Source organism: Dicentrarchus labrax, unplaced genomic scaffold, assembly GCF_905237075.1.
Source record: "Dicentrarchus labrax unplaced genomic scaffold, dlabrax2021, whole genome shotgun sequence".
Lineage (NCBI taxonomy): Eukaryota > Metazoa > Chordata > Actinopteri > Moronidae > Dicentrarchus > Dicentrarchus labrax.
The window spans coordinates 23,795,847-23,817,357 of NW_026136723.1; the positions used below are offsets into that span (position 1 = coordinate 23,795,847).

At 42.7% G+C, this 21,511-nt stretch overlaps 1 protein-coding gene across 2 annotated transcripts in view; it reads right to left on the reverse strand.

Moving 5' to 3' along the window:
* Positions 1-19,478, reverse strand: part of nfatc1 (nuclear factor of activated T cells 1) — a 44,184-nt gene extending 24,706 nt beyond the window's left edge. The window contains exons 1-6 of one of the 2 annotated variants that reach the window (XM_051391487.1): positions 19,043-19,478; positions 16,574-17,621; positions 16,132-16,291; positions 10,802-11,004; positions 8,195-8,367; positions 5,959-6,099 (exon numbers count right to left, since the gene is read on the reverse strand). In XM_051391487.1, coding sequence (XP_051247447.1) covers positions 5,959-6,099; positions 8,195-8,367; positions 10,802-11,004; positions 16,132-16,291; positions 16,574-17,621; positions 19,043-19,061 — 1,744 coding nt within the window. In that variant the 5' untranslated portion in view covers positions 19,062-19,478. The remainder of the gene's footprint in view (positions 1-5,958; positions 6,100-8,194; positions 8,368-10,801; positions 11,005-16,131; positions 16,292-16,573; positions 17,622-19,042) is intronic. The other variant, XM_051391488.1, reaches the window with a different exon arrangement.
* Positions 19,479-21,511: the final 2,033 nt, after the last annotated feature.

Genomic DNA, 21,511 nt, shown 5'->3' on the forward strand with positions numbered 1-21,511 from the left:
CTCTGGAGATTCTCAAACGGGCCTGCAATTTTTATGAATCATACACTGTAATTTATGAAAACATAATCCCCGCTGTTTATGTGGCTGTAATTGATTTGTTTATGAAAACAGCCATTGTTCTCAGAAGTGTCAGAGGCAGCCAAACCACTGAACGACTTCAAGTGGAAGTCATTGTCCTATGAATGCAATGAAACCAAAGCCTGTTGACCAACCCTCCCTCAAAACAAAACCACTGCTCAAAGCCAGCAAAGCTAACTGAGCTACCACATTGTTAAAAACAGCATCATTACTGCCGTCCTGCTCACAGCTCTCATGGGCTTAAAGGAGGATGGTTATCTGTAATTTTCTACAGGTAACTCCAGACACCATCTGGCAGCACGATAATCCTCTCACAGTTTAATTTTCAGATCCTCTTACTTGCTGCTGCTGCTCTGGCCAAGAACTATTAGACATGTCAGCCACGGAAAGCTCGCCCAGGTCTCTCTACCTGCTTGACGCTCACAGAGAGACGGACAGGTGATGAAGACGGTTCAACAAAAACACAGCTACTCCAAAGCTGAGGAGTTTGATGGATCAGGGAAATGGTTATTCACAGTGATACTGACTGCAGCAGACCAGGCAGCTGTCCAGTGCAACAGGCCAGATGTGAAAGCGCTCTTTTCACTAGGGGGTTTCTCCTCGGCAGGGATTTCCTCCAGGATCTCTCACTCAAATTAAGCTATTATCAATCATGGTGGGGAAACACTGAGCAGAAAACCACATTTTATTAAAAAAAGACTGAAAGGAAGCAGAAATACATAAAGTGAAAGAAACCAATAAGAAAGAATAAAGAGATAGTAGACTATATTTTACAATAATACCCTTTATATAATGACCATGTTATAAAGGACACGCTGGACAGTGTGCATTATTTTCAGATTACTGCATCATTGCTTTTATAAACTATCACTCATATGTTGAAGGCTGCTAGTTCAGCTGTTACTCGGATCCTTATCAAAAGACAATGCATATATAAAGTATTTATTTAACCCTTTAAATCCTGTGTCTCCAATGTACAACATTATGCATTTATTGGTTTTAACCAGTGAAAAACACAATTTTGTTTTGAACTTTGAAATCTGACTTGCAACTAAGTGGACTCCAAGTGACTCCAATCACCAGGTAACAAAACAGGAAGTAAGAACGTGTGTCTCAATTTATAGATTTTAAAACATCTATATATGAAAATTAATAAAGAATACATGGTATCATTTGATTACTGGCAAGTAGCTTAGGCTGATAACTTGTATGATATATAATACTTTAGTTTAGATCCATTGATCAGCTCCATTTGTTGAATGAAGACTGTGAGATTCAGCTGAAAGTTAGTAAGTGGACCTTTAAAATAAGACCATTTTGTTACTGTTACACATGTTTCAGTTTAGTCTAGTCTTGTTTACTTCATTAAGATGTATTTTATTCACTTTTATTTTGTTTAGTGTAAACCGATCGTATCCTCTACTGAGCCAACACCAATATTTACTATATTATTCACTCTGCTATAAGATACTATAGTAGGAAACTTTACAAACATAACAAAGCATTGTCTAATGAAAAGCATGTACGTCCAAATTGGATGATTTTGACATTTAAAAACAACCCATTATATTAGCTGATGTATTGTCACAAAGCTGAAAATGAAAAATAAGGCTTTTTTTCTTTGCAAATGAAATAATGACATTTCCATGACACATGCTTTTCACAGGACAGTCATTAGTACTACTCTCACAGCCACCCCACTCTGCTCTCTTCCTACATGTGAAGTTGAATTTCGAGAGGTGAGAACCAAAAATGTGTTATATATATCAAATGAAAGCTCTTGGTGAGCTCCTTCTACTGTTTATGAAGTTTTGATGTTAAAGATTAAATCTAATAAACAAAGTGAGGACAAAGTATGGTCCTTTTCTGTGTTGGCTCTCCTGTAAAGTTGGTCAAATGTCACTTAGACCCGTCTGGTTCTCACGCCTCGATGTTTCATTTTAAAGGACCAGTGTTTAGGTATTTTTATTCATTTTGTGGTGAACTTTGAACACACACATATGAATATCATATTCCATTTCTGCCAATATATCCTCCGAAACAAAGGTCGGACTCTTTCTTTCTTCAGCTTCCACGCCGTGCTCAATCTTCTCACTCTGTCTTTCATTCCTCTTTGGATTTTGGCCCTTTAAAGCCTTTTACCAACAGACAATAAATTACATCTGAGAACTCCTCCAGCAAGCACGCTGAACCACAATAAAAAGAGGTGAATAAAGGACGGCGGGTCCTAATTTCCCAAATGGAGTGACTGTGACTTATCAGAGACAGCATCTTCAGGGCAGACCCGGGGCAAATGAAGGCAAGGTGTGATTGAGCCGGGTTTAGATTACAGGCCGATGTCTGCGGCGCTGAGGCCGTACGGTAATCTCTTATGACTGATTGGCTGTAACCAGGAGTGACAACTAAACTGATGCTATCTCAGTGTTTCTACCGAGGCGGCATCGAGACAGGAGGGGCCGGGGTCGGTTACTGTTTTCAGATGTTGTGCTCTGGCTGAGGAACAGGTGACAGAGTGCGTCTCTATGGGGGAAACAAGGGATTTCCTTCCGCTTGACTCATGGGTAGCAACAACAACCCACGCAAAAACATGAATATGAAACTGCACACAAGAACACACTTGCTGTCACTGTCTCTTCCTCTCTCTCTCTCTCTCTCTCTCTCTCTCACACACACATACACACAAACACAGGAATCTCACTTGTCAGCAGAGTGGAAACATCATTTAGACCATCGGACACTAAAACAGAAACCAAAACAAATGAAACTTTTAGTTTGTTGGCAGCATCCTAAGGCAGGGTGACCCGTTCTGCCTGTAATTAGAAGGGAAACTCTTACACACAAACATGCAAACACACAACATGTCAGTGCTCACATGCTCTGTTGCCGCAGCTCTTGTGAACGGTATTTTCTGAGTGTGCTTTATTGGAAAATTTGCAGGAAAATTGTCCATTGGTAAAAAAAATTTAATGCTTAAGCTCTTGATGGCAAAGAAATCCACCACTGTGGATTTATGAGTTTGGTCGTTAAAAACGTTTCTCAGAGCTCTGCTTTGGCATGAGTGAAATAACAATAAAAGCATATTGAGTTTCATCAGTTGCACGTGAGGATGGTGAAAGCAGAGATGAGTTGCATGGTTTTTTTATATGCAAATTAGTTGTTTTGCTTTCTTATACTGTATCTTATTATATCAATGATGCCATTTCACCCCGGAGATTAACGATGTCTCTACTTGTCTACTGAATCTATTTGCCTTTCTATTTATACAGAGAGCAGCTGTAAAGAAGACCCGGTATGATCCGTGGGGAGCCCACAGCTCGCAGAGTTAATGAACTGAGGGCTGGTGGCACAGAGGCAACTTGGATTGAGAGGTGGAAGGATGGAGGGAAGCAGAGGGAGGGCAGTGTTGTGGAAGCCTGGCTTAAGGGTGTTTCCATGGTAGGATTGCCCAGGAATCTGATGCTGGTGCCAGACGCGGGGAAACCCTCATCAAAAACAAGGGAGCACACCCATCAACACCAGTCCAGATCCTGCACATGGCCCTAAAGGGAGCCGGATTCAGAGCTCAGACCAGCGGTCTGTTGACACGTTGTATCTGGTCATTTGTTGTTGACGGTTCAATTCTTTTCCTGGAGCTTTAGTTCATTTCTTTCATGGAGGCAGAAGTAAACTCATTAGTTGGGTTAAACTTTAGGGGCCAGAGCTAAAGAGCTATTTTAAACAAACAGGGTTGGATCAGGGACATTGTTAAAAGAAAGGGAACTGCTATGAAAGGATAAACATTTATCCTTGATCTTGGAAAAATCTGTTTGGCAACAAGGAAACAACAAGCTCATTTACTTCTGGTCTTCCTCAGCAGATGGAGTATCAATTATTATTATTATGGGATTGAAATTACTATTTAGTGATCAATTGTTGAAATGAGAGTATGAAGGAATGAAGAGAGGAAAGAATGAGTGAGATTAATGCTATGGATACACTTACTTCACTAATGGAAAGACATTTAATTGGATTGTTTTTTGAATAGGAAGGAACTACTTAACTTTGCTCATGTATCCTGTAACTGAGCAGCAGAGTGATGCATCACATAAAACAGTATATTAACTTTGTACTCTATCCAGGATTCAGGATACCTTACTCAAGTAAAAGTACGTAAGTATTATCAGAAAAGTTGACTTAAAGCCCCTTTTAGGGTTCAACTATGTATATTTTACATTTTACTGCTGTAGATGTTTGAGGTTGAGCTAATTTGAACTACTTTATATACTGTTGGGTAGTTTCATCTACAGCAATGTATCATATTCTATAAGATCACCATATGTTTGTAGTGTGCTGAACCACTTATCTCTCTCTTGTTAATCCATATAATAATATTCTCACTCCATTCAGGAACACTTGAATACCTATAAGTACATTCCACCACTGCCAGCTTTACATTGTTATGAAAAATATGCAAAACTATTCTTCACTTCCAAGATCAGGTATCCTAATATAAGATCAGAGCTCATTTTGAAGGAGTTACATACAGAGTGAAGGGGACAACAAGTCTGAGTCTCCTTTCTGACTTTAAGGTCTGCTTTAATCTGTACTGACACCTGAAACAATGAATTGGTAGAAGTTACTGTATCTACACTCAAAGCTTCTTTTATTTGTTTTACTATCACTATTATTATTATATTATATTAGTTTTGTTTTTCTTTATTGTTGTTAACATTGATTTATTTTATGTTTTTGTCTTCACTGAATGTTTGTTGTATGTTGTCCACGGTTGCATTGATTATGCAGCCTGGGTGTTTACAAAAAGATGGGACAGTGATGTCTTTATAAACATGAGATATAATAACATTTGTTAAAATATCAATAAAAAAAAGGAAAAATAATTATGTATACATATATATTTTTATGTATAGAGATAGAGAGAGAGTTTAATCCAACCAGTGACATTATTTTATCTGCAGCAGCTCTGCTTTTGAGTACCGTTACATGATTCAAACACTGATCTGCCGTCCTATCAGGAAGAGATCACAGTTCATCAAAGAGGCCTACGCTCATTCAATTTCTTCTTGTTTTGATAAACATTCTCACTACTCCATTGTACGGTGCTGGAGGGGAGGGGGGAGGAGGGGAGGAGGGGAGGAGGGGAGGAGGGGCTGTCTGTGTGCCTGGCCGGCCTTGAATTCTTCCTTTCACAGGTGGAACAATGAAAAGGCTTCCCTCTTTTTTTTTTTTTTTGAATGAGTCACCGGGCTGATAGGATCACACGTGTTTACATTGCTCCAGCCTTGGCCCAAACTGTACCTCACGTTGCTTTTCTGAAGCTAATCAAGGAAATTGCTGTTTGTAAACCTCCTCGTATCAACATCTGGGAGCAGTCCCCTCTCCCTCCAAACCAAAACGGCTTAAAGTAAGAAAAAGAGAAACAAATACTGAAGCATGGCACACACAAAAATGCATGCATGCAGAGCCAGCCACCCACACACACGCACACACACACACACACACACACACACACACACACACACACACACACACACACACACACACACACACACACACACACACACACACACACACACACACAAAACACATGCTGCATTTGTGATCCATTCCTCTGCTGAACAGGCAATGGAAACTTCTGCAAATGTAAATCTGCTGGGTTAAAAATACAGCGCATTAATGTGCACCACATGTGGCACTCTGGCAGGATGGAGGATATTTTGACGGCGGGGGGAGAGAGAGGGAGAGAAGGAGAGAGGGAAGAGGGAGGCAGTTCTGGGGTTTCTCCAACAACGGAGAGGGAGACACACACACACACACACACACACACACGCACAGCTGGACTGAGACGACACCGCACCGATTCCAGAACTCCTCCTTTTTTACCTTGAGCCTTTTCCACGAACACCACCTTGGAGTCGTGCTGGAAGTTGTGTCCGTCGAGCAGCATCCTCTCCCCTCCGGGGGCGGGACACGTCTCCAGGCTTTGCTTATCCACCAGCGGCAGCTCCTGGGCCGATCTCTGGGCTGTGGGAGGGAGGAGAGAGAGAAAAAACCGACCTCATCGTTCAGCTAATACACACCCACTCCCCATGCAGACCTGAGCATCCAGACTGAATCACTACCTAGAGAGCTTTCACAGAGCTGCCGGTGAAAAGCTGTAAACCTCAACCTCTTTGTGTTAGAATTAAGCTGCTTCTTTGCCAGTAAGTAGGGAGAGGCTCCATGCTGTGTTTATTTGTGTTTTCCTCAAATTATGGTGGATGTTTTGTCTCAAATATTTGGTTTGAGAGGATCTTTCCTCTCCTCGTCTTTCTTACTCCTCTCTCTTACCTTTTGGCCGGCGCAGTCTCATTCCTCGCTCGCTTTCAGTTTTCTGGAAATGATATACTATGTGCCATGAAATATTTTGCAAGCATTATTTGTCTAAATGCAATGCTGATGTCTTGGCCAGGTCTCTCTTGTTAATTTAATTGGGATTGAACGGGATGCATAAATAGAGCTTCAATAAAACCTGAAATAGTTTTTCTCATATGAGGATCATCTTTATGTAATTCGATGCTTCTGCTTTTCTGATTTTGATAAAACTCTAATTCTTTGGAAACCATCTTTCCCACATCTCTCTATTTCTCTCCCTCTGTCTGTCTGTCTGTCTGTCTGTCGTTCTGCCTCACTCACACACAAAGTGAATTTTGGTCAAAAACAATTGCTCTGTGGCAGTCGTTCAGAAACTAACAATGGTCTATTTCAAGGGGCTGAGATCATGGTTTAACTACTGTCTTTCATTTACCTCATAAGACTTAATCTCTATGGCAGCTCTCCGTGCCAGAACCACATGAAGTGGTTGATCTGCTTGACTTTATCCCAGTCTAGAGAAAGGTCAGCTCCAGTACAGCGCTGAGAGTCAATGGAGTTTATCGAGCAAGGCCTTCACAGCCTTTACACAGACAGATACGTGCAAATTAAAATGTGCCCGTCAATCACATGCATCAGTTACAGAGCTCCACTGATTACTATCTTTATCGCTTAATCTAATGCTTATCTTTTTATTAAGTGATTAATCATTTAGTCTATAAACTTTTACAAACTAGTGACAATAATCACATTGCCCACAGTCCACAGAGATTTCTTCTAATTGTTTGTTTAGTCCTAAAAACAGCCCAAAACCCAACAATATTTCCTTTACAGTGATAAAAGAAGAGAGAAAAACGGCAAATTCTCACATTTGAGAAGCTTTACATTTTTGGATTAATCGCATGTGTCATATGCTTATGAGTGATTTTCTTCCAACAACAAACCTGCACAGGTTACTCACAAGTCTTGTTTATTTTTGCAGGGACAGCACAATAACACACAATTAAAAGTAATTGCAGCAGTTAGCTAACATCTAATTTAATCACATCAGTATTGATAGTCTAGTAAAATGTTCATGTTGTCAGTGTTTGACTCTTATATAGGATGTTTTTGGATGAAAATTGCTGCTGCATTAATGTGTATGTTGAATTTTATTGCTGTAGATGTTTAAGGTCTGAACTCATTTTAACTACTTTATATACAGTTGGGTAGTTTCATCTACAGCAATGCGTCATATTCTATAAAATCATGATATGTGTGAACTATTTGAGAATTGTGTGTTATTCTAGATGTGTAGATTAAGATATATATCCCATATATCCACTTGTTTTTACATGTGTTTATATTTGGGCCACCAAAAATGTACTTTGGCCACCAAATGTAGGTGCTTTGTGGGGCCGGGGCTTAAAAATATTAGGGTCTATCCCTGGTTAGCGTCTTGTCTTGTATTTGCAAATTAACACTAAACCCAAAGTATAGCTGAGGCTGATGGGAACCAAAGTATTGCACAAACTAAAACCAAGCATGATAAAAAAAAAGTGAAGATTAGGAGAAAAAGAAACAAATGTAGTTTTGTATCCCATTAATCATCTTGCAACCACTAGAATATATCTTCTGACTCCTTGGATGGATCCCGACCACCATGTAAGTGGTCAATAAATCGACTAATCTAACCAGTTAATCACTGTTTAAGAGGCATTCTGGGACAGAGGAGTTTATGAGTCTGATATTTTCAAGGTAAAACAAACGAACTAAAATAAGAACTCACAGCACTCAATGGGGTTAGAAGCAGCCTGCAAGGACACCGTTCTCCCCGTGGGCTGGTTGATGTGAACTCGGAAGACCATCCGCACACGTGTGTTCTTGCGTCCGATGTCGGTCTCCCCCTTCCTCAGCTCGATGTCCGAGTTACGCAGCTTCAGGATCCCTGCGCAGTCGATCCTGTGTTTGTGGAGACACATGATGAGGAGCCTGAGTCCGTCTGTGCACGAGGCAAAGATCATGTGCATTGATGACACATATACTCTCACAGTTAATCAGGCTGAGATTTATACAGCAGTGCAGCCAAATCAAAAGTGATTTTCACTTTGGGCTCCATCAACACGGTCCTGAGGGAGGCTGCAGTCATGTCAGCAGAAGATTAACACCAGCACCCCCCTAGCAGAGCTTTTACACATCAGTGCACCCACTATTGGGTAAAAGTCAACCTCAATAGAAACAAACGACTGGTAACATTCATTACGTCTTATGATCCACAAGAGATGGATCCTAAAATACTGTTCTCCTTCCACAAATCTTGCAGCCATGAATTGGCTGTAATAATTTCTTTTTACAGTGTCAGAGTCTTCATCAGACACTTAATAAAAGCCCCCCCCCTCCTCCTCTTCCACACTCCTCTCTGTCTGCGCTGCACTCATCTAACTTTTTCATACTTAAATACCTCGAGCCTCTCCAAACGGTTTCTGGCAATTCCATTGCCGTGCTACTTGATGCCGCATTCCTCAAAGCCTAGTTAATGTCAACTTTTACACACATTTGAACACTCCCTAACATTCTTCTCGCCAGACACCAGGGTCTGCTTCGCTGGCGGAGTAATCAGGTGTTGATGCTAAGGACCCCAGCTGTTCAGCTCTCCGCCTACGCAGACAAGCTGAGTGCAAAACCACATAGTGGGGCGTCCGTTCAGTGCCTGAGAAAACGATTTGGACAGAAAGCACAATACCACGTAGAGAGTATTCCTTTTAACGCGATCATTTAATTTATTAATAGTTAATTGGAGTCATACCAAGTTGACCAACGCCATTTGTGGCTTCATATTAGCTTGAAGATCTAAACTGATGGTTGATTAATGATTTAATTTAACAGATGCCCCCTAAATCATCAGAAATATAATAATGCCTTTATTCTATACCACATAATAAAACATCTACTGTATATGTCACACTGTCAAAACTAAATAAATCTTCCACAAATCCCTAGTCTACACTGTAAGTACTCTGAGACGAGTCCTCCATGAGAAAAGAGCAACTATATCCCGAGGTGAAGTCGTTGTATAACGGGAGCTTATGTGTTACATCCATTAAAACGCAGAGAAAGTGCTGATGCTAGCAGGCTGCTACTGCCTGCAGCTCAGACAGAAACCCCAGGTCCCTGTTAGCAGCCCAGAGCTTCCCCAGTAATCTGATCTCTGAGGCTTATAAAATGGGAAAGCCACCCGTCTGTGTACAGAGGGCAACACTTTCACAACCAAAACACACAAAAAGACACACACAGAATACTGTACAGGAACAAACTTCATATATCCAGGTAGCTTTTTCAGAGAAGCAGCAATCTAACATGTTTTGATAGGGTTTCATTAGACCAAAAGGAACAAAAATTCTCCCTGCAGAGGTCTGGAAGGATCCCTCAGCTGAATTAAAACTCCTTAAAGTTGAACTTTTATGTGACAACAGAGATACACATCTTTGCAGAGCAGCTGGTGTTTACTGGGTGTTGTGGGCATACTGTGAAGCATCAGATGCTCACTATATCATGGCAGGAGTTATTTTCAAAGGACCAGTGTATAGGATCTAGTTGCAGATTGCAACTCCCTTGCTTCACCCTCCCCTTCGAAGCACAAAGGTGGCTGCGTAATGTTCGAAAAACCTGAAAACCCCTATCAAGAGGAAGCGTTGTGGCCTCCATCCATCCAGATAAAAACGGCTCATTCAAAGTTTTTTTTTTAAGCTTGTTTTTTAGGTGATTATACACTAAAGAAAACATACCTTTAAACATTATATTACATTTCTGCAACTAGCTCCTGCCATTTAAAGCTAGTTTGAACAAGTCCAAGTCATTGTTAACCAAGTTATGACTGGATTAGGACTTGTTTTAAGAAACAACAACATAGCTTTGAAAGGAAGATGAAAGGTCAGTATTCACATATGAAAAACTTATTTATGGAGACTTTAGACTTAACTTTGACTTAAGGACTCGTCTTGACTTAGTTGTTTCTTGACTTGGACTTGTCTCTAATGATTTCAAACTGAAAGTGGATTCTGACTTATCTCAAATAATTTGAGACTTGACTTGGGCTTGCCTTAAAACACTGACATATATCTCTAGGTGTCAAAAAAGTTTAATTTTTCAACTGGATTTAGCAACTTTTAACCGACACAGCAATTCCAAATCTCAAGTCATGTCCATGTTGATGCTGGATTGAATCAAGACTTGACATCCAAGACAAGTCTGAAATTACTTGAGGCTTGAAGAGAAATACCTCAAAATGCAAAAAAAGTTAAATTTCCCCCTAATTCAGCCCAGTTGTAGAAGATATTTTAACCTACACGTCAGCCAAAACAAACCTCCCAGGATAGGTACGACCCCTCATACTCACATGGCCCGCATGTTGTTCTCTGGCAGCAGTGGGATCTCCAGGACCTTGGTGTTGTTGTGCAGGGCCTCGTGGCTCGGGGTGGACACTGTCTTCCCGGTGATACGGTGGACCTGGTAGAAGGCGTGGGGTCTCAGCAGCCTATCATCGGCTGTGCCAATGAACAGCTGCAGGGTCAGAGGCTCGCTCTCCATGTAGCCGTGGAGCTGAGAGCGGAGGAAGAAAGAAAAGACACAGTTGTGGTTAAGCCCTTATGTCCTTTCCAAAAAAAAAGAAAAGAAAAGCATCCATGTGCATGCTGTTGAAACAAATGTAGGTCTTTTAGAGGTCAGCCTCTCAGCATGATGGTTTTCAAACAAAGTACCCATTTAGGATCTTGTAATCACCCTTTTCATCTTCTTTAATTTACTACCAACAGCCTGTATACACTTCCTCCATCAGTACACGTCAGGCCTGCCAAGATGTTGATCCCACAGTAGCCGAATCTCAGGGGCAGCCGCTGCCAGAGAGCAGTAAAAACCACCTACAGCGAGCAGCATTGTGATTTGTGAGCGCTGCGTTTTCCTTGTGACAAGACTAAGCTAGTGTTTCAGGAAAGTCAAGGTCATGTCAATCCCACCAAGCTGCAGCCAATCAGGGTCAAGAAACGCTCTCAGTAGTGACCCTGCTCTGATTTTGATCAGTAAAACGATCCCAGCATGATGGAGATGGAGACAGCACAGAAGTGCTTCTCGCTGTAGTTGGTGGGCTCGACCAAGAGTTTCTAAAGTACTCCCAGACCTCCATAGGTGTTGCTTGAGAGGAGGCCTCCTGCCAGGATGACCTCAACCACCCAAACTGCAGAATGCAGGCATGAAGCCCAAACCCACAGGCTGTAATATGAGAACTGCAGCTACTACTGACACACTGTCTGAGAGTTATGTATGTTATCCATACAGTGTGACGGGAGAGGAATTAGAGCAGAATATTTGGCATTTTGACATCAAAACAACTGAAAGAAACACAATGTGTAGAACAAGAAATTACAAGGAGCCAGGGAATAGGAATGTACTAAATAATATAAGGCATTAAATGTATAGATCATATAGACAAACTGTTTATATCTAATGCTGTTTTAGAGGTTAAATACATATTTTTCCTCATGTGCAAACTACAGCAAAGATGGTGAAGCATTTTGTGTTGAATTTGTGAAGTAGTTTCACAGCGTTCTTGTTGGACAACAGTGAAAATGTCATTAATCACCAGGTATGTGAGCAAAAACACGTGTTTTAAGAGATGAAATGTGACTTTGCTGATATTGTCAACCAGACATAACTAACCCGATCAACATTTTCATCTTCCAACACAATAAATATGTTTTAGTGTTCCAAAACATCCCACCATGTCAGAAATTTATGTATTTCAGCTTCAAATTTCAAGTTATTGCATATTATTCCTACATTTGTCAGCCAAAACATAACAAGTGGACGTGTCTGGCAAAACAGGCTAAAATCTTTCTATCCTTTTCAATAAAATTGAGCAATTCTGCTGCACTGATTTTGCTGAAATGCTGCCAATTATCAGGTCTGAATCAGAGGAACTAACATTGTTGGCCGGTCGGGGTGAATTAATATTATTCATCCATCTATGTTAAGTTAATAATAACTTGAATACTACATGTAATCGCAAAACTTAGGGAATACATTAACCGTAACATATATAAAAATTGAAATTGAAATAATGAGACCTCAAAACTGTCATGAGTAGGCAAGAAAAATTGGCAATATGTGCACTTCACCATCCACAGACCCTGTCAAAGTGTTACGGAGGCAGATACTGAACCCCACCTAATTACACACCGCTGTGGATAAGATCGGCAGGGAAATGTTGAAATGAAGACCACAGTTTTCACTTTCACAAGAAGAACACTCGAGGCGAGGAGTGCCCACAATGAGAGTGAAAGGCTCAGACAGGGGAGGCACAACATGTGATTTGGAGGAGGATCCCTGTCAGGGTTAAGAGCCTGCAAAAGCCCTGTATATTTGTGTAAGGAAATGGGTTGCTGCCTAGCAATGCTGTTTATTTAGGCAGCAGGAAGGAGTGTGATGAAGTGAGGTAGCCCGTTCACAAGGTTACTTTCAAACTGTAATTACTAACAGATTACTGATTATCTCCTTTGAATTATTATCAGCATAAAATGCATGCAAATAGAAATAATCAAACTTGATAATTTCAGCTGAAAGATTTTACGTTTTAAAGAGTATTCCTGCGTAGAGACATTTGTGTTTATGGAAGCATTTATCATCTTTCATTTTAAAGTAGCAATCTTGAAATAAAGAAACCTTTCCTGTTCCTTTTTTTCTTTCACTCTGTGATCTGAATCATCCGTTTCATAAAGCAGCTGCAGGAGACAACAGTTATGATTTGTTGATGCAATTAAATCAGTGCGATACCACTTGGTATAAACCCTTCACTCCTCCACCCTGATAGTTTGACATTGGCAATACAGCCACCCCTCCCTAGCTCACATTATCACCCACAAGAGGAATGCCGAGACTCCGGCTGCTCAAGGCACCAAAGAGGAGGAGAAAGGGGTGAGGGCAACTGGGGCTCCCTCTCCATTCCTGTCACAGACCCTCCCAACTCTGAAAGGATGATCACAAACACACAAACATATGGACTGTTTCGTCGAGGGAGGGATAGCTCAGTGTGACCATCCTGTCACGCTTTTTTGCTTCACATGATATTTGTTAATTACACTTTGTTTGAAAATCTAAATTCAATCAACAAGGATCAAGGCCAAGAAAAAGGCACATGACTCCAAAAAGAAAAATGCACTTCATATCAGCTCTCTGGAAGTGTTTTTTAAGCCATAAGCAGATCATGAAAGCTGACTTCAGACAGGAAAAAAAAAAAGAAGACCTCACAGCCTGGAATAGGGGGTATTTCCTCTCCACCAAAGTACAGCATGAAACCCTGAGCATTAACTGCGGTGAGGACTGCACACAGCACTTCAGAGGAGCATACTTCAGTCTGCTGCTGGCGTAAGGGCGGGTGTGGTTGAGGCAGGCAGGCAGCGATGGCATTGAAAAAGAACAGAAAATAGCTGGCTTAGCTGTGCTCAGTGCTGGACGTGGAGAAAAAGTGTACCACACAGAACAGGACCGTCCAGAATAAACTCAGTGATGTCTGGGCAGAGGAGTGACGGGACGAGCCACAGAGGCTTCGTCAGCCAGCGTCCGCAGCAGAGGCTGCAGCGCTGTGTGTAACATGTAATCAGGAAGTCACAGAGATGGGGCTGCCTTTTCTGAGGCTCCTTCCAACATCTCCATCAGAGCCTGCCAGAAACGTGTGTGGTTTAAGCCGCTGCCGCCTCCGCAGGACGCAGCGCGCGATGATGTCAGCCGTACACACGGGAACTTTCCTAAACAAAGGGAAGTCTGTGTGGTTGGGGTGGTAGCTGGCGGAAAAGTAGGGGGGGAGGTTTGGGTTTAGGTTTAAAGAGAACACACACTCTCTTTTTTCAGCTCGGGTGAACCCAGACCCCTTTCATTAAATCATTAGCACCTTCCCATGGACAAATACACGCGTCCTGCACAGATGTGTGGCTGAAGTTGCTGGATGGTAAAACATGTTTTCATTTCCAAATGTCTTATTCCACTGCTGAATACAAATATAATATTTCTGTTTCCTTATTCCAAAGCTGCTTCCTCAATGAAAAATGTCTCACAACACTGTTAAATTGAACTTTAAAGCATTTTGAATAATGGCTCGTTAGAGACACAATGATCTTTCTGTGAGGCGAAAGTCGAGCAATACTTAACTATTATCATATATACTGTTTTTGCAGTTAGTATAAAAAGGATCAATATGATCATTTTTTAACCATTTTGTTGGGCCATTGTTATATATAAATATCAATATTGGTATCTGCCTCATTAATGCATAATGTCTCAGGTATTAAACTTGCATTAACACGTTTTCTTGGCCACTTGGGAAAAGTGCAACAAGCTAAAAACACACACATTATCACCTTATGGAGTTTATATACTGTACATGTACCATGTATGTCACTTATTTACACATCAGAGCACACAGAGCAACATTAGCATCATGGTGATTGTGTTTTAGTCCAATATTAATTCTCTTTTAGCTCTGTCTTTGGTCTCTACCAACTCTAACGAAATCTTTCTCTTTCGCTGCTAAATGCTCCAATATGTTCACTGCTAGTTGCAAGCTTTCTCTCTCACGTTGGGCAGGAAGTTTACTACTATACTGGTGAGTACACTTGAACACACCACTTTCTTAAAATCTGCTTAGAGTTAGTATGTAATATGGAACTGGGACACAACTTGAAGTCCTTAAAATGGCTGCTTAGCACTGTTAGCATTCCCCATTCAAACTAAAGGGCAGGATTAGCTAACTGCTCCTCTGTAGTTGTTTCACGCCAAAAAGACATTTTTATCAAAACTGAAAGGCAAACACAGAAAAACTCTGCCCTCATATGTGACGAATGTCTGGTAAACTTGTAGACGTATTGTAATGTATTAATAAAATGTCAAAAGGTATTAATTAAACTGACAGCCCCGCTCAGCACTCACTTTGCCCGACTCTTTGCTGCAAACCCTTTTATTTATTCAGAGACTGAGGTCAGCGGTGCGGAGTAATGGTTGGGGGACCAGATGGGTTTATAACCAAAACATATCTGCAGTTGTCCACATTTCTTTTTCTTCAGACTCGACCACCAGAGCTACTGTGGTTAAAGCTCATGACTAAGCTCTTACTGGCCATGCTACATCACTTTGTAACTGTCTGTGCTGCACTAAAGAACGCAATGGAAAAGTCTGAGTCACCCTTGTCTGGACAGGAACTGACTGAGTGGACTGGTCTGTCTAATAGCATACCTATGGTATTCCATTCAGAAATGTGACATTTTTGAATAACATAACAGCCGGACCACGAAACACGTCGTCCCGATCTATTTTAACAAATGAGGTTAAAAAAAAAGACGAGGGGGGGAAAGTGTTGGAGTGAAAATGAGTCTGATGCCTGCACCGTGTGTTGGTCTAATCATCACAGGAAACCAAACAGTCTAGCTCAGTGGTTCTCACCATATGGTTTTGGCCTCCCTGGTGGGTCACAAGATAAATCTGAGTGACGAACGTGAAAATTATGCTTTTTTTGGGTATTTGATTATTTTACTTCTAAAACTTCCTATGACACAGTCTAAAGGAGGGAAAATCAGTCTTTGGCTTGAGTGCTCGAAGCTTGTAGAAATATGCAACTTGTGATAAGGAGACTTTGTTTGGAGATGTCACAAGACAAGAAAGTTAAGAAGCACTGGTTTAACAGACCTGAACGATAGGGTGTCCTCCTGCCAGGGCCTTCACCGCTCCCCTGCTGCCCTCCGTCTCATAGTGAGCTCGGTGGTGGGATTTGGGCTGCACTTCGATCTGCAGGCTGTACGGCCCCGAGCTGGATGGCAGCTGCCAGTCGAGAGCTGGCAGGGATGGGCTGTCAGGGCAAAAACATGTCCAACATGTCAACTTAACAAGGAGGAAGGAGGGCTTATTTTAGACACACTTATCAAGGTAGAATGTGCAGAATGTGAACACTGTGATATGCCAGACGTTGTTATAAACCTGTTATTACAAATATGTTTAAACTTGTCAGTAAATATTGACACTAAGTGCATGTATGGATATTTCTCACTAATTGTTCAGGTTTATATTTTAATGAATCTTGTGCTCATTAAAAGCTGTTTCTAGATCACTTAAATCGTAATTCCTTCCTTACCTGACATATTGCTTTGGCTTGGACCAGGAGTACGGTTGTTGTGGCACATCCAGAAACCCACCACAGTAGCCCTCCTTCTTTAACGGAAGGCGGTTCGAGGGGTGATCGTCCAGACAGAGCTCCCCTGGACTCAGCTCCTCGCCTCCGGGCTCCACCTTCAGGCTGACTGAGGGGTTGTGCTCCTGGCTGGTTTTCCGGGCCTTCATGGGGATTCCTTCCCCGAGGTCAGCCACTCCATCTGTGGTCAAAGCGTTGATGGCTGCCAGGATGGCTGAGTTGGTGTACTGGTTGGTGTTTGGCAGCCAGGTCTCCTCGGTGACGCTGATGCGAGGGGAAATCTGCGGGGATGGTCCAGGGGAGTGGTTGGGTGAGTATGGGAAGTGCTTATGCGGTGCCCCGCTGCCGTTGAAGCTGTACTTCCTCTTCGCACCACAAGGGGAGTTGGGCCTGGAGCCACGCTGACCAATCCAGTTGTCATCTGTCAAACTTGTGCGAGGGGAGGTGGAGGGGGAGTGGCGAGGGGAGCCACCAGAAGTGCAGCCATCACCTGGCAGAGCGAGGGTGGAGCCCTTGGGGGACACAGAGGGTGACTGCCAGGGGGAGTTCTGGGGCGAGTTGTCGTAGTTGTAGGAGAAGCCTGATTCATAGGAGGAGGCCTCAGAGTGGCAGCTGCGAGATGAGATGCTGCTGGCCGGACTCAGGCAGCTGGGGTCGCGGTATCCATCTGCACTGGGGAGGGTCAGTGTCACTATGGAGTTGACTCGCTTGGCAACAGGAAGGTTGCTCTCCTCCACCTCATCCTCAGGAAACTGGCCGTAGGCTGTGATCTCAATGCGAGGGCTCTCCAGGGTCGGGGCTCCGTTCGGGCGGACGCTGGAGGATGAATAGTAGCCGGCCGCCCTCATGTCATCCTGGGTGTCATAACTGTGAGGCTCGCTGACAGAGACAGATATAGTGGGGCTGGACTGGAGGCTGTGGTACTGGGAGGGAAGACAAGGGTTGCCCAGTGGGAGGGAGAGACTGACATTTGGCGTGTAGCCATATGCATCTGGAAAGCAAACAGATTAAGTTTGTTACCATGATAATCAAACACACATTCACTGGCTCCCTTACTGAGAGGGAGACAGTTGCCAAGATGAGTCTTACGAGAGTTGTTGCCTATAATGGCAAAAGAACAGCTTGCCTACCAGATTTGGCCCTGGCTATTTCCTGATGCTGAAGGTATACAAGTTAAAACTATGCTTATGCCTCATCTGCAGGGGATCCCCAAACACACTGAGGCAGCGACACAAAACATCTCTGAATGGCTCAATTTGTACAAAGCAAAGGTGAGAAACAGGAATAAAGGAGCCAAAAATAACGGCAGACTATAAATAACCAAAGGCTAGACCAGGTGTTTTTTTCCACTTCACAGTGCCAGATTTATGCCACTTAATGCACATGCTGCAGCCCATAAACTGTAACATCATGCAAACACACACTGATGCTTTTGTTGGCCAGTTTCATGTTCCAACAGCCATCGAAAATAAACACGGGAGCAACATGATTCGTGTATTTGCATGCTGTAAAGCTGAGGGCTGTGCCCAGCCTGGGGAAGCTCATGGTCTCGTGCCAACACTCCCGCTGGGTCATATGAAACTCTGCCTGTCTGTGGGGAAGGCTGAGGTCACAACCAGGGGGCAGAGGAGGGGGAACATGGGAACCGGGAGTTGTGGTTATATGGTGCATGAAGCTGACTGAATGTGACCACAGTGGAGCGCATTGATACGGACGGAGGCGGCCACTGCAGACAGACAGATGCAGTCAGACAGCCTGCACTCACCACAGCTCCTGTCTGCTGTAAATTAAAGAGAATTAGGGGCCCCATCATAAAGACTATGACATCAGTGCAGCACCATATGACTCCTTGTAATAAAAGAAAATTGTGCTTACATTTAATGCTGCTTGCGGTGTGTGACACAGTAGCACTGAAATGTTTGTTTTCTATAATTAGACTGCAGTGAATTAGCTGACATCCTAACAGGTAGCCCGAGGCTCCGCGCCATCCAATGAATCTGCTGAATACTGGCATCTGAATCACCCACAATGTTACCCACAATGCCATGTCAGTCATTAGCGCAGGTTCAATTCTGACTATTTTGGGAGCACTTTTTAAGTCATGAGAGCCTCACAGGAGCAGAACCACGCCCACCTTGCACAAATCAGCAGGGAGGGGCGCACACTGAATATCTCCACCGCTGCTTTAATGCTGTCACTGACTGCTATCCACTGAGGCTCAATACAGCCATTCAGTTGGGAGGAAAAGCGCTGCCAAGAGCCTAATTCAATATAACATCACAGTTTACTGTATCGCATCCGAGCGTAAAGTGTCAAACACTGATGTAAAGTTGAATAAATGACACTTTAATGGCTTTACTGTATGGGGATGAGAAGGAATGCCTACTGAAATAAATAAAAGTCTAAACTTACCCTCTTCAGCAGATTTCATTTTCTTCTTGGCGCAGGGAGCAACGTCTGAGATCAAACTCTGAGTACAGCTGCAGATGGGAGCGATTCCGTATCCATATAGCGGAGTTTATATAGTCCCCAGCTGTTGCTCAGGATCCTCTCTCGCTGTGTCGCCGCGAACAAACAACGAGAATGAGAAATAACAAAAGTCAATAAAGGCTTAGTTGGAGAAAAAAAAAGCTGTTACTAAAAAAAAAAAAAAACGAGGGAAGAGTCGCATCCAAAACGAAAAAAAGAGACGAATATTAAAATATGTGGAATAAGATCATGACCGGTTCGGTCGTGTTGTCTTATAAAAGCTATTTTCGTCGCTGTGTGGAGATATCGGACTCTGTGTCGGGGGATCCTGACTCTGCTGGGTCGCTGTGACGCACTGCTCCGGCGCACAGAGGACTTCTGCGCTTTTAAAGTCGGGGATCACCTCGGCGGCGGCGCACCGCCCCTCCGCGCTCTGACGCATCCATACGTCCCACCACCAGATGGGTCCAGTGGAGATCCTCTCTCACTCTGGGGTTTCCAGAGGCATAGGAGGCCAATTAGCAAAGCTGGCAGTGAAGGCTCCGAGATGAGTCAAATAAGCCCCACCATGGGAGAGCCAAACGCAAACCTCCAGTGATTGGAAAAAAACAACTTACACAGCGCCTGCTAGAGCTAATCCAGCAGAATGTGAGCCAGGGTGAACATCCTTCTGCATACAAACAGTGGATAACTGGAGTTTAAAATGACACAGCACAGCCATAAAACACGATGATTTGTTGGGTGACAGATGTTAAATGAAACTCGTACTACGTCCCTATGATCCATGACTGACTTAATGAGCATGAACAGCATTAATCTACAGTTTCCACCCATTTTATCTACAGTATCTGTTCCCCTTGGCATCATTTACAAAGGAGTCATCAATGCGTTGCTGCAAGACACTGCACATGGAATCTCCTAAATCAAGATTTATGTGCAGACTAATCCTCACGAGCATTTTACATTAAACTGCTGCCATTTTCACCCTGAAAGAGCCATTCATCAACCGGTTACAGCAGACGGATGTTCGGTTAAAGGCTGCTGGGTTGTCAGATTGCAGCTGGAGCAGCAGCAGATAAAAGAACAGGTGAGCTGAGGCAAACATGCCAGAACGTATAGCTCAGGTGCTGCTTCATGAGACATATATATACTGTATATAACATAAAACTTCCTTCAGATGTTGTATGGGGCGTCTCATGGGGTTTTGAAGTTATTGCAAAGGCAAATAATTGCTTTTCCACTTCCTCCTGACAGACTGCACGTCTGCGGAGCACAAAACACATAATTATCCATACTTGCATAGAAGTACTATATAAAAATCAAGTCTTACCCAGTCATTTGACACGCTGAACTGAGAGTCTTCATAGAGTTTTTCATAGGCCGCTCTCTGCGGTCGGTGTATACTTATTCAGCTTCTCTCTCCTCAGTGCATCCAGTCCCATGCAGGCAGGGTTGTTGCTATCTTTGGCAGGTCTGGATCTTTCAGCAGCTGGCAGCAAACCCGTGGTTTCTGTGATGACAATAGTCACATGGTGCCTCTCTCTAAGCGTTTGTCCATCCCTGGAGGTGGGAAACTACATTACTGCACTACAGCATCTTATCAGCTGGCCCTAGTTGGAGTGATCCTCAGTGGTGTCACCGCCACTCTCAGCCAGGGAGAGTTAAGATGTGTCTTCATTTAAAGGTCATAACTCCTTGTTTTTATTATAACTTCAGTGTCCAAAAATAATGTATTTGCAGCAAAATATCTTCCCTCTTGTGTGGTCATTTTGTGGTTTGCTTCTTCACATGCTTTACATTCTCTTCTCAGTGAATTGGGAAAATAACATGGCTCAATATAGACAAGCAGATTCCTGCAGAATCAACACCTCAAAGTATCATTTTTTGTCAATGCAGACTTTTTTGTGTGTGACTTATTTGTCACCTTGCCTTACACAGCAAAACTTACTGACAGGTGCCACAGCATCGTTGCTGAAGGCACTGATTGAGGAAAACAAAGAGAAAGATACCACGACTGAGAGTCTACAGCCATGTTAGCGGCACTGTGAGGCTGCTAACATTTGCCAGCACTAAACACAAAGTACAGCTCAGGATGATAATGTCATTCGTTTTACAGGTATTTGATGAACCAAAGTATTGGACAAATTAAACAAAAGATGAAAAGTTATAAAAAATTGTCATTTGGACGACATGGATGTGTTCACCGATCAGTCTAATAGTTATTTAAACAGTTTACTTCAGACCAGAGATCTCAACTTAATGGTGGAGCTAGAGGAAAAGTCAGAAGATCATCAAAATCAGTACGTTTATCCTTTGAGGCACCGCTGATATATGTTCAAAATGTTTTTTAGATGTTTCAGTCTGGATTAAAGTAGTGAAGCGACAGACAGACGTTCCCAGAGCCAGACAACT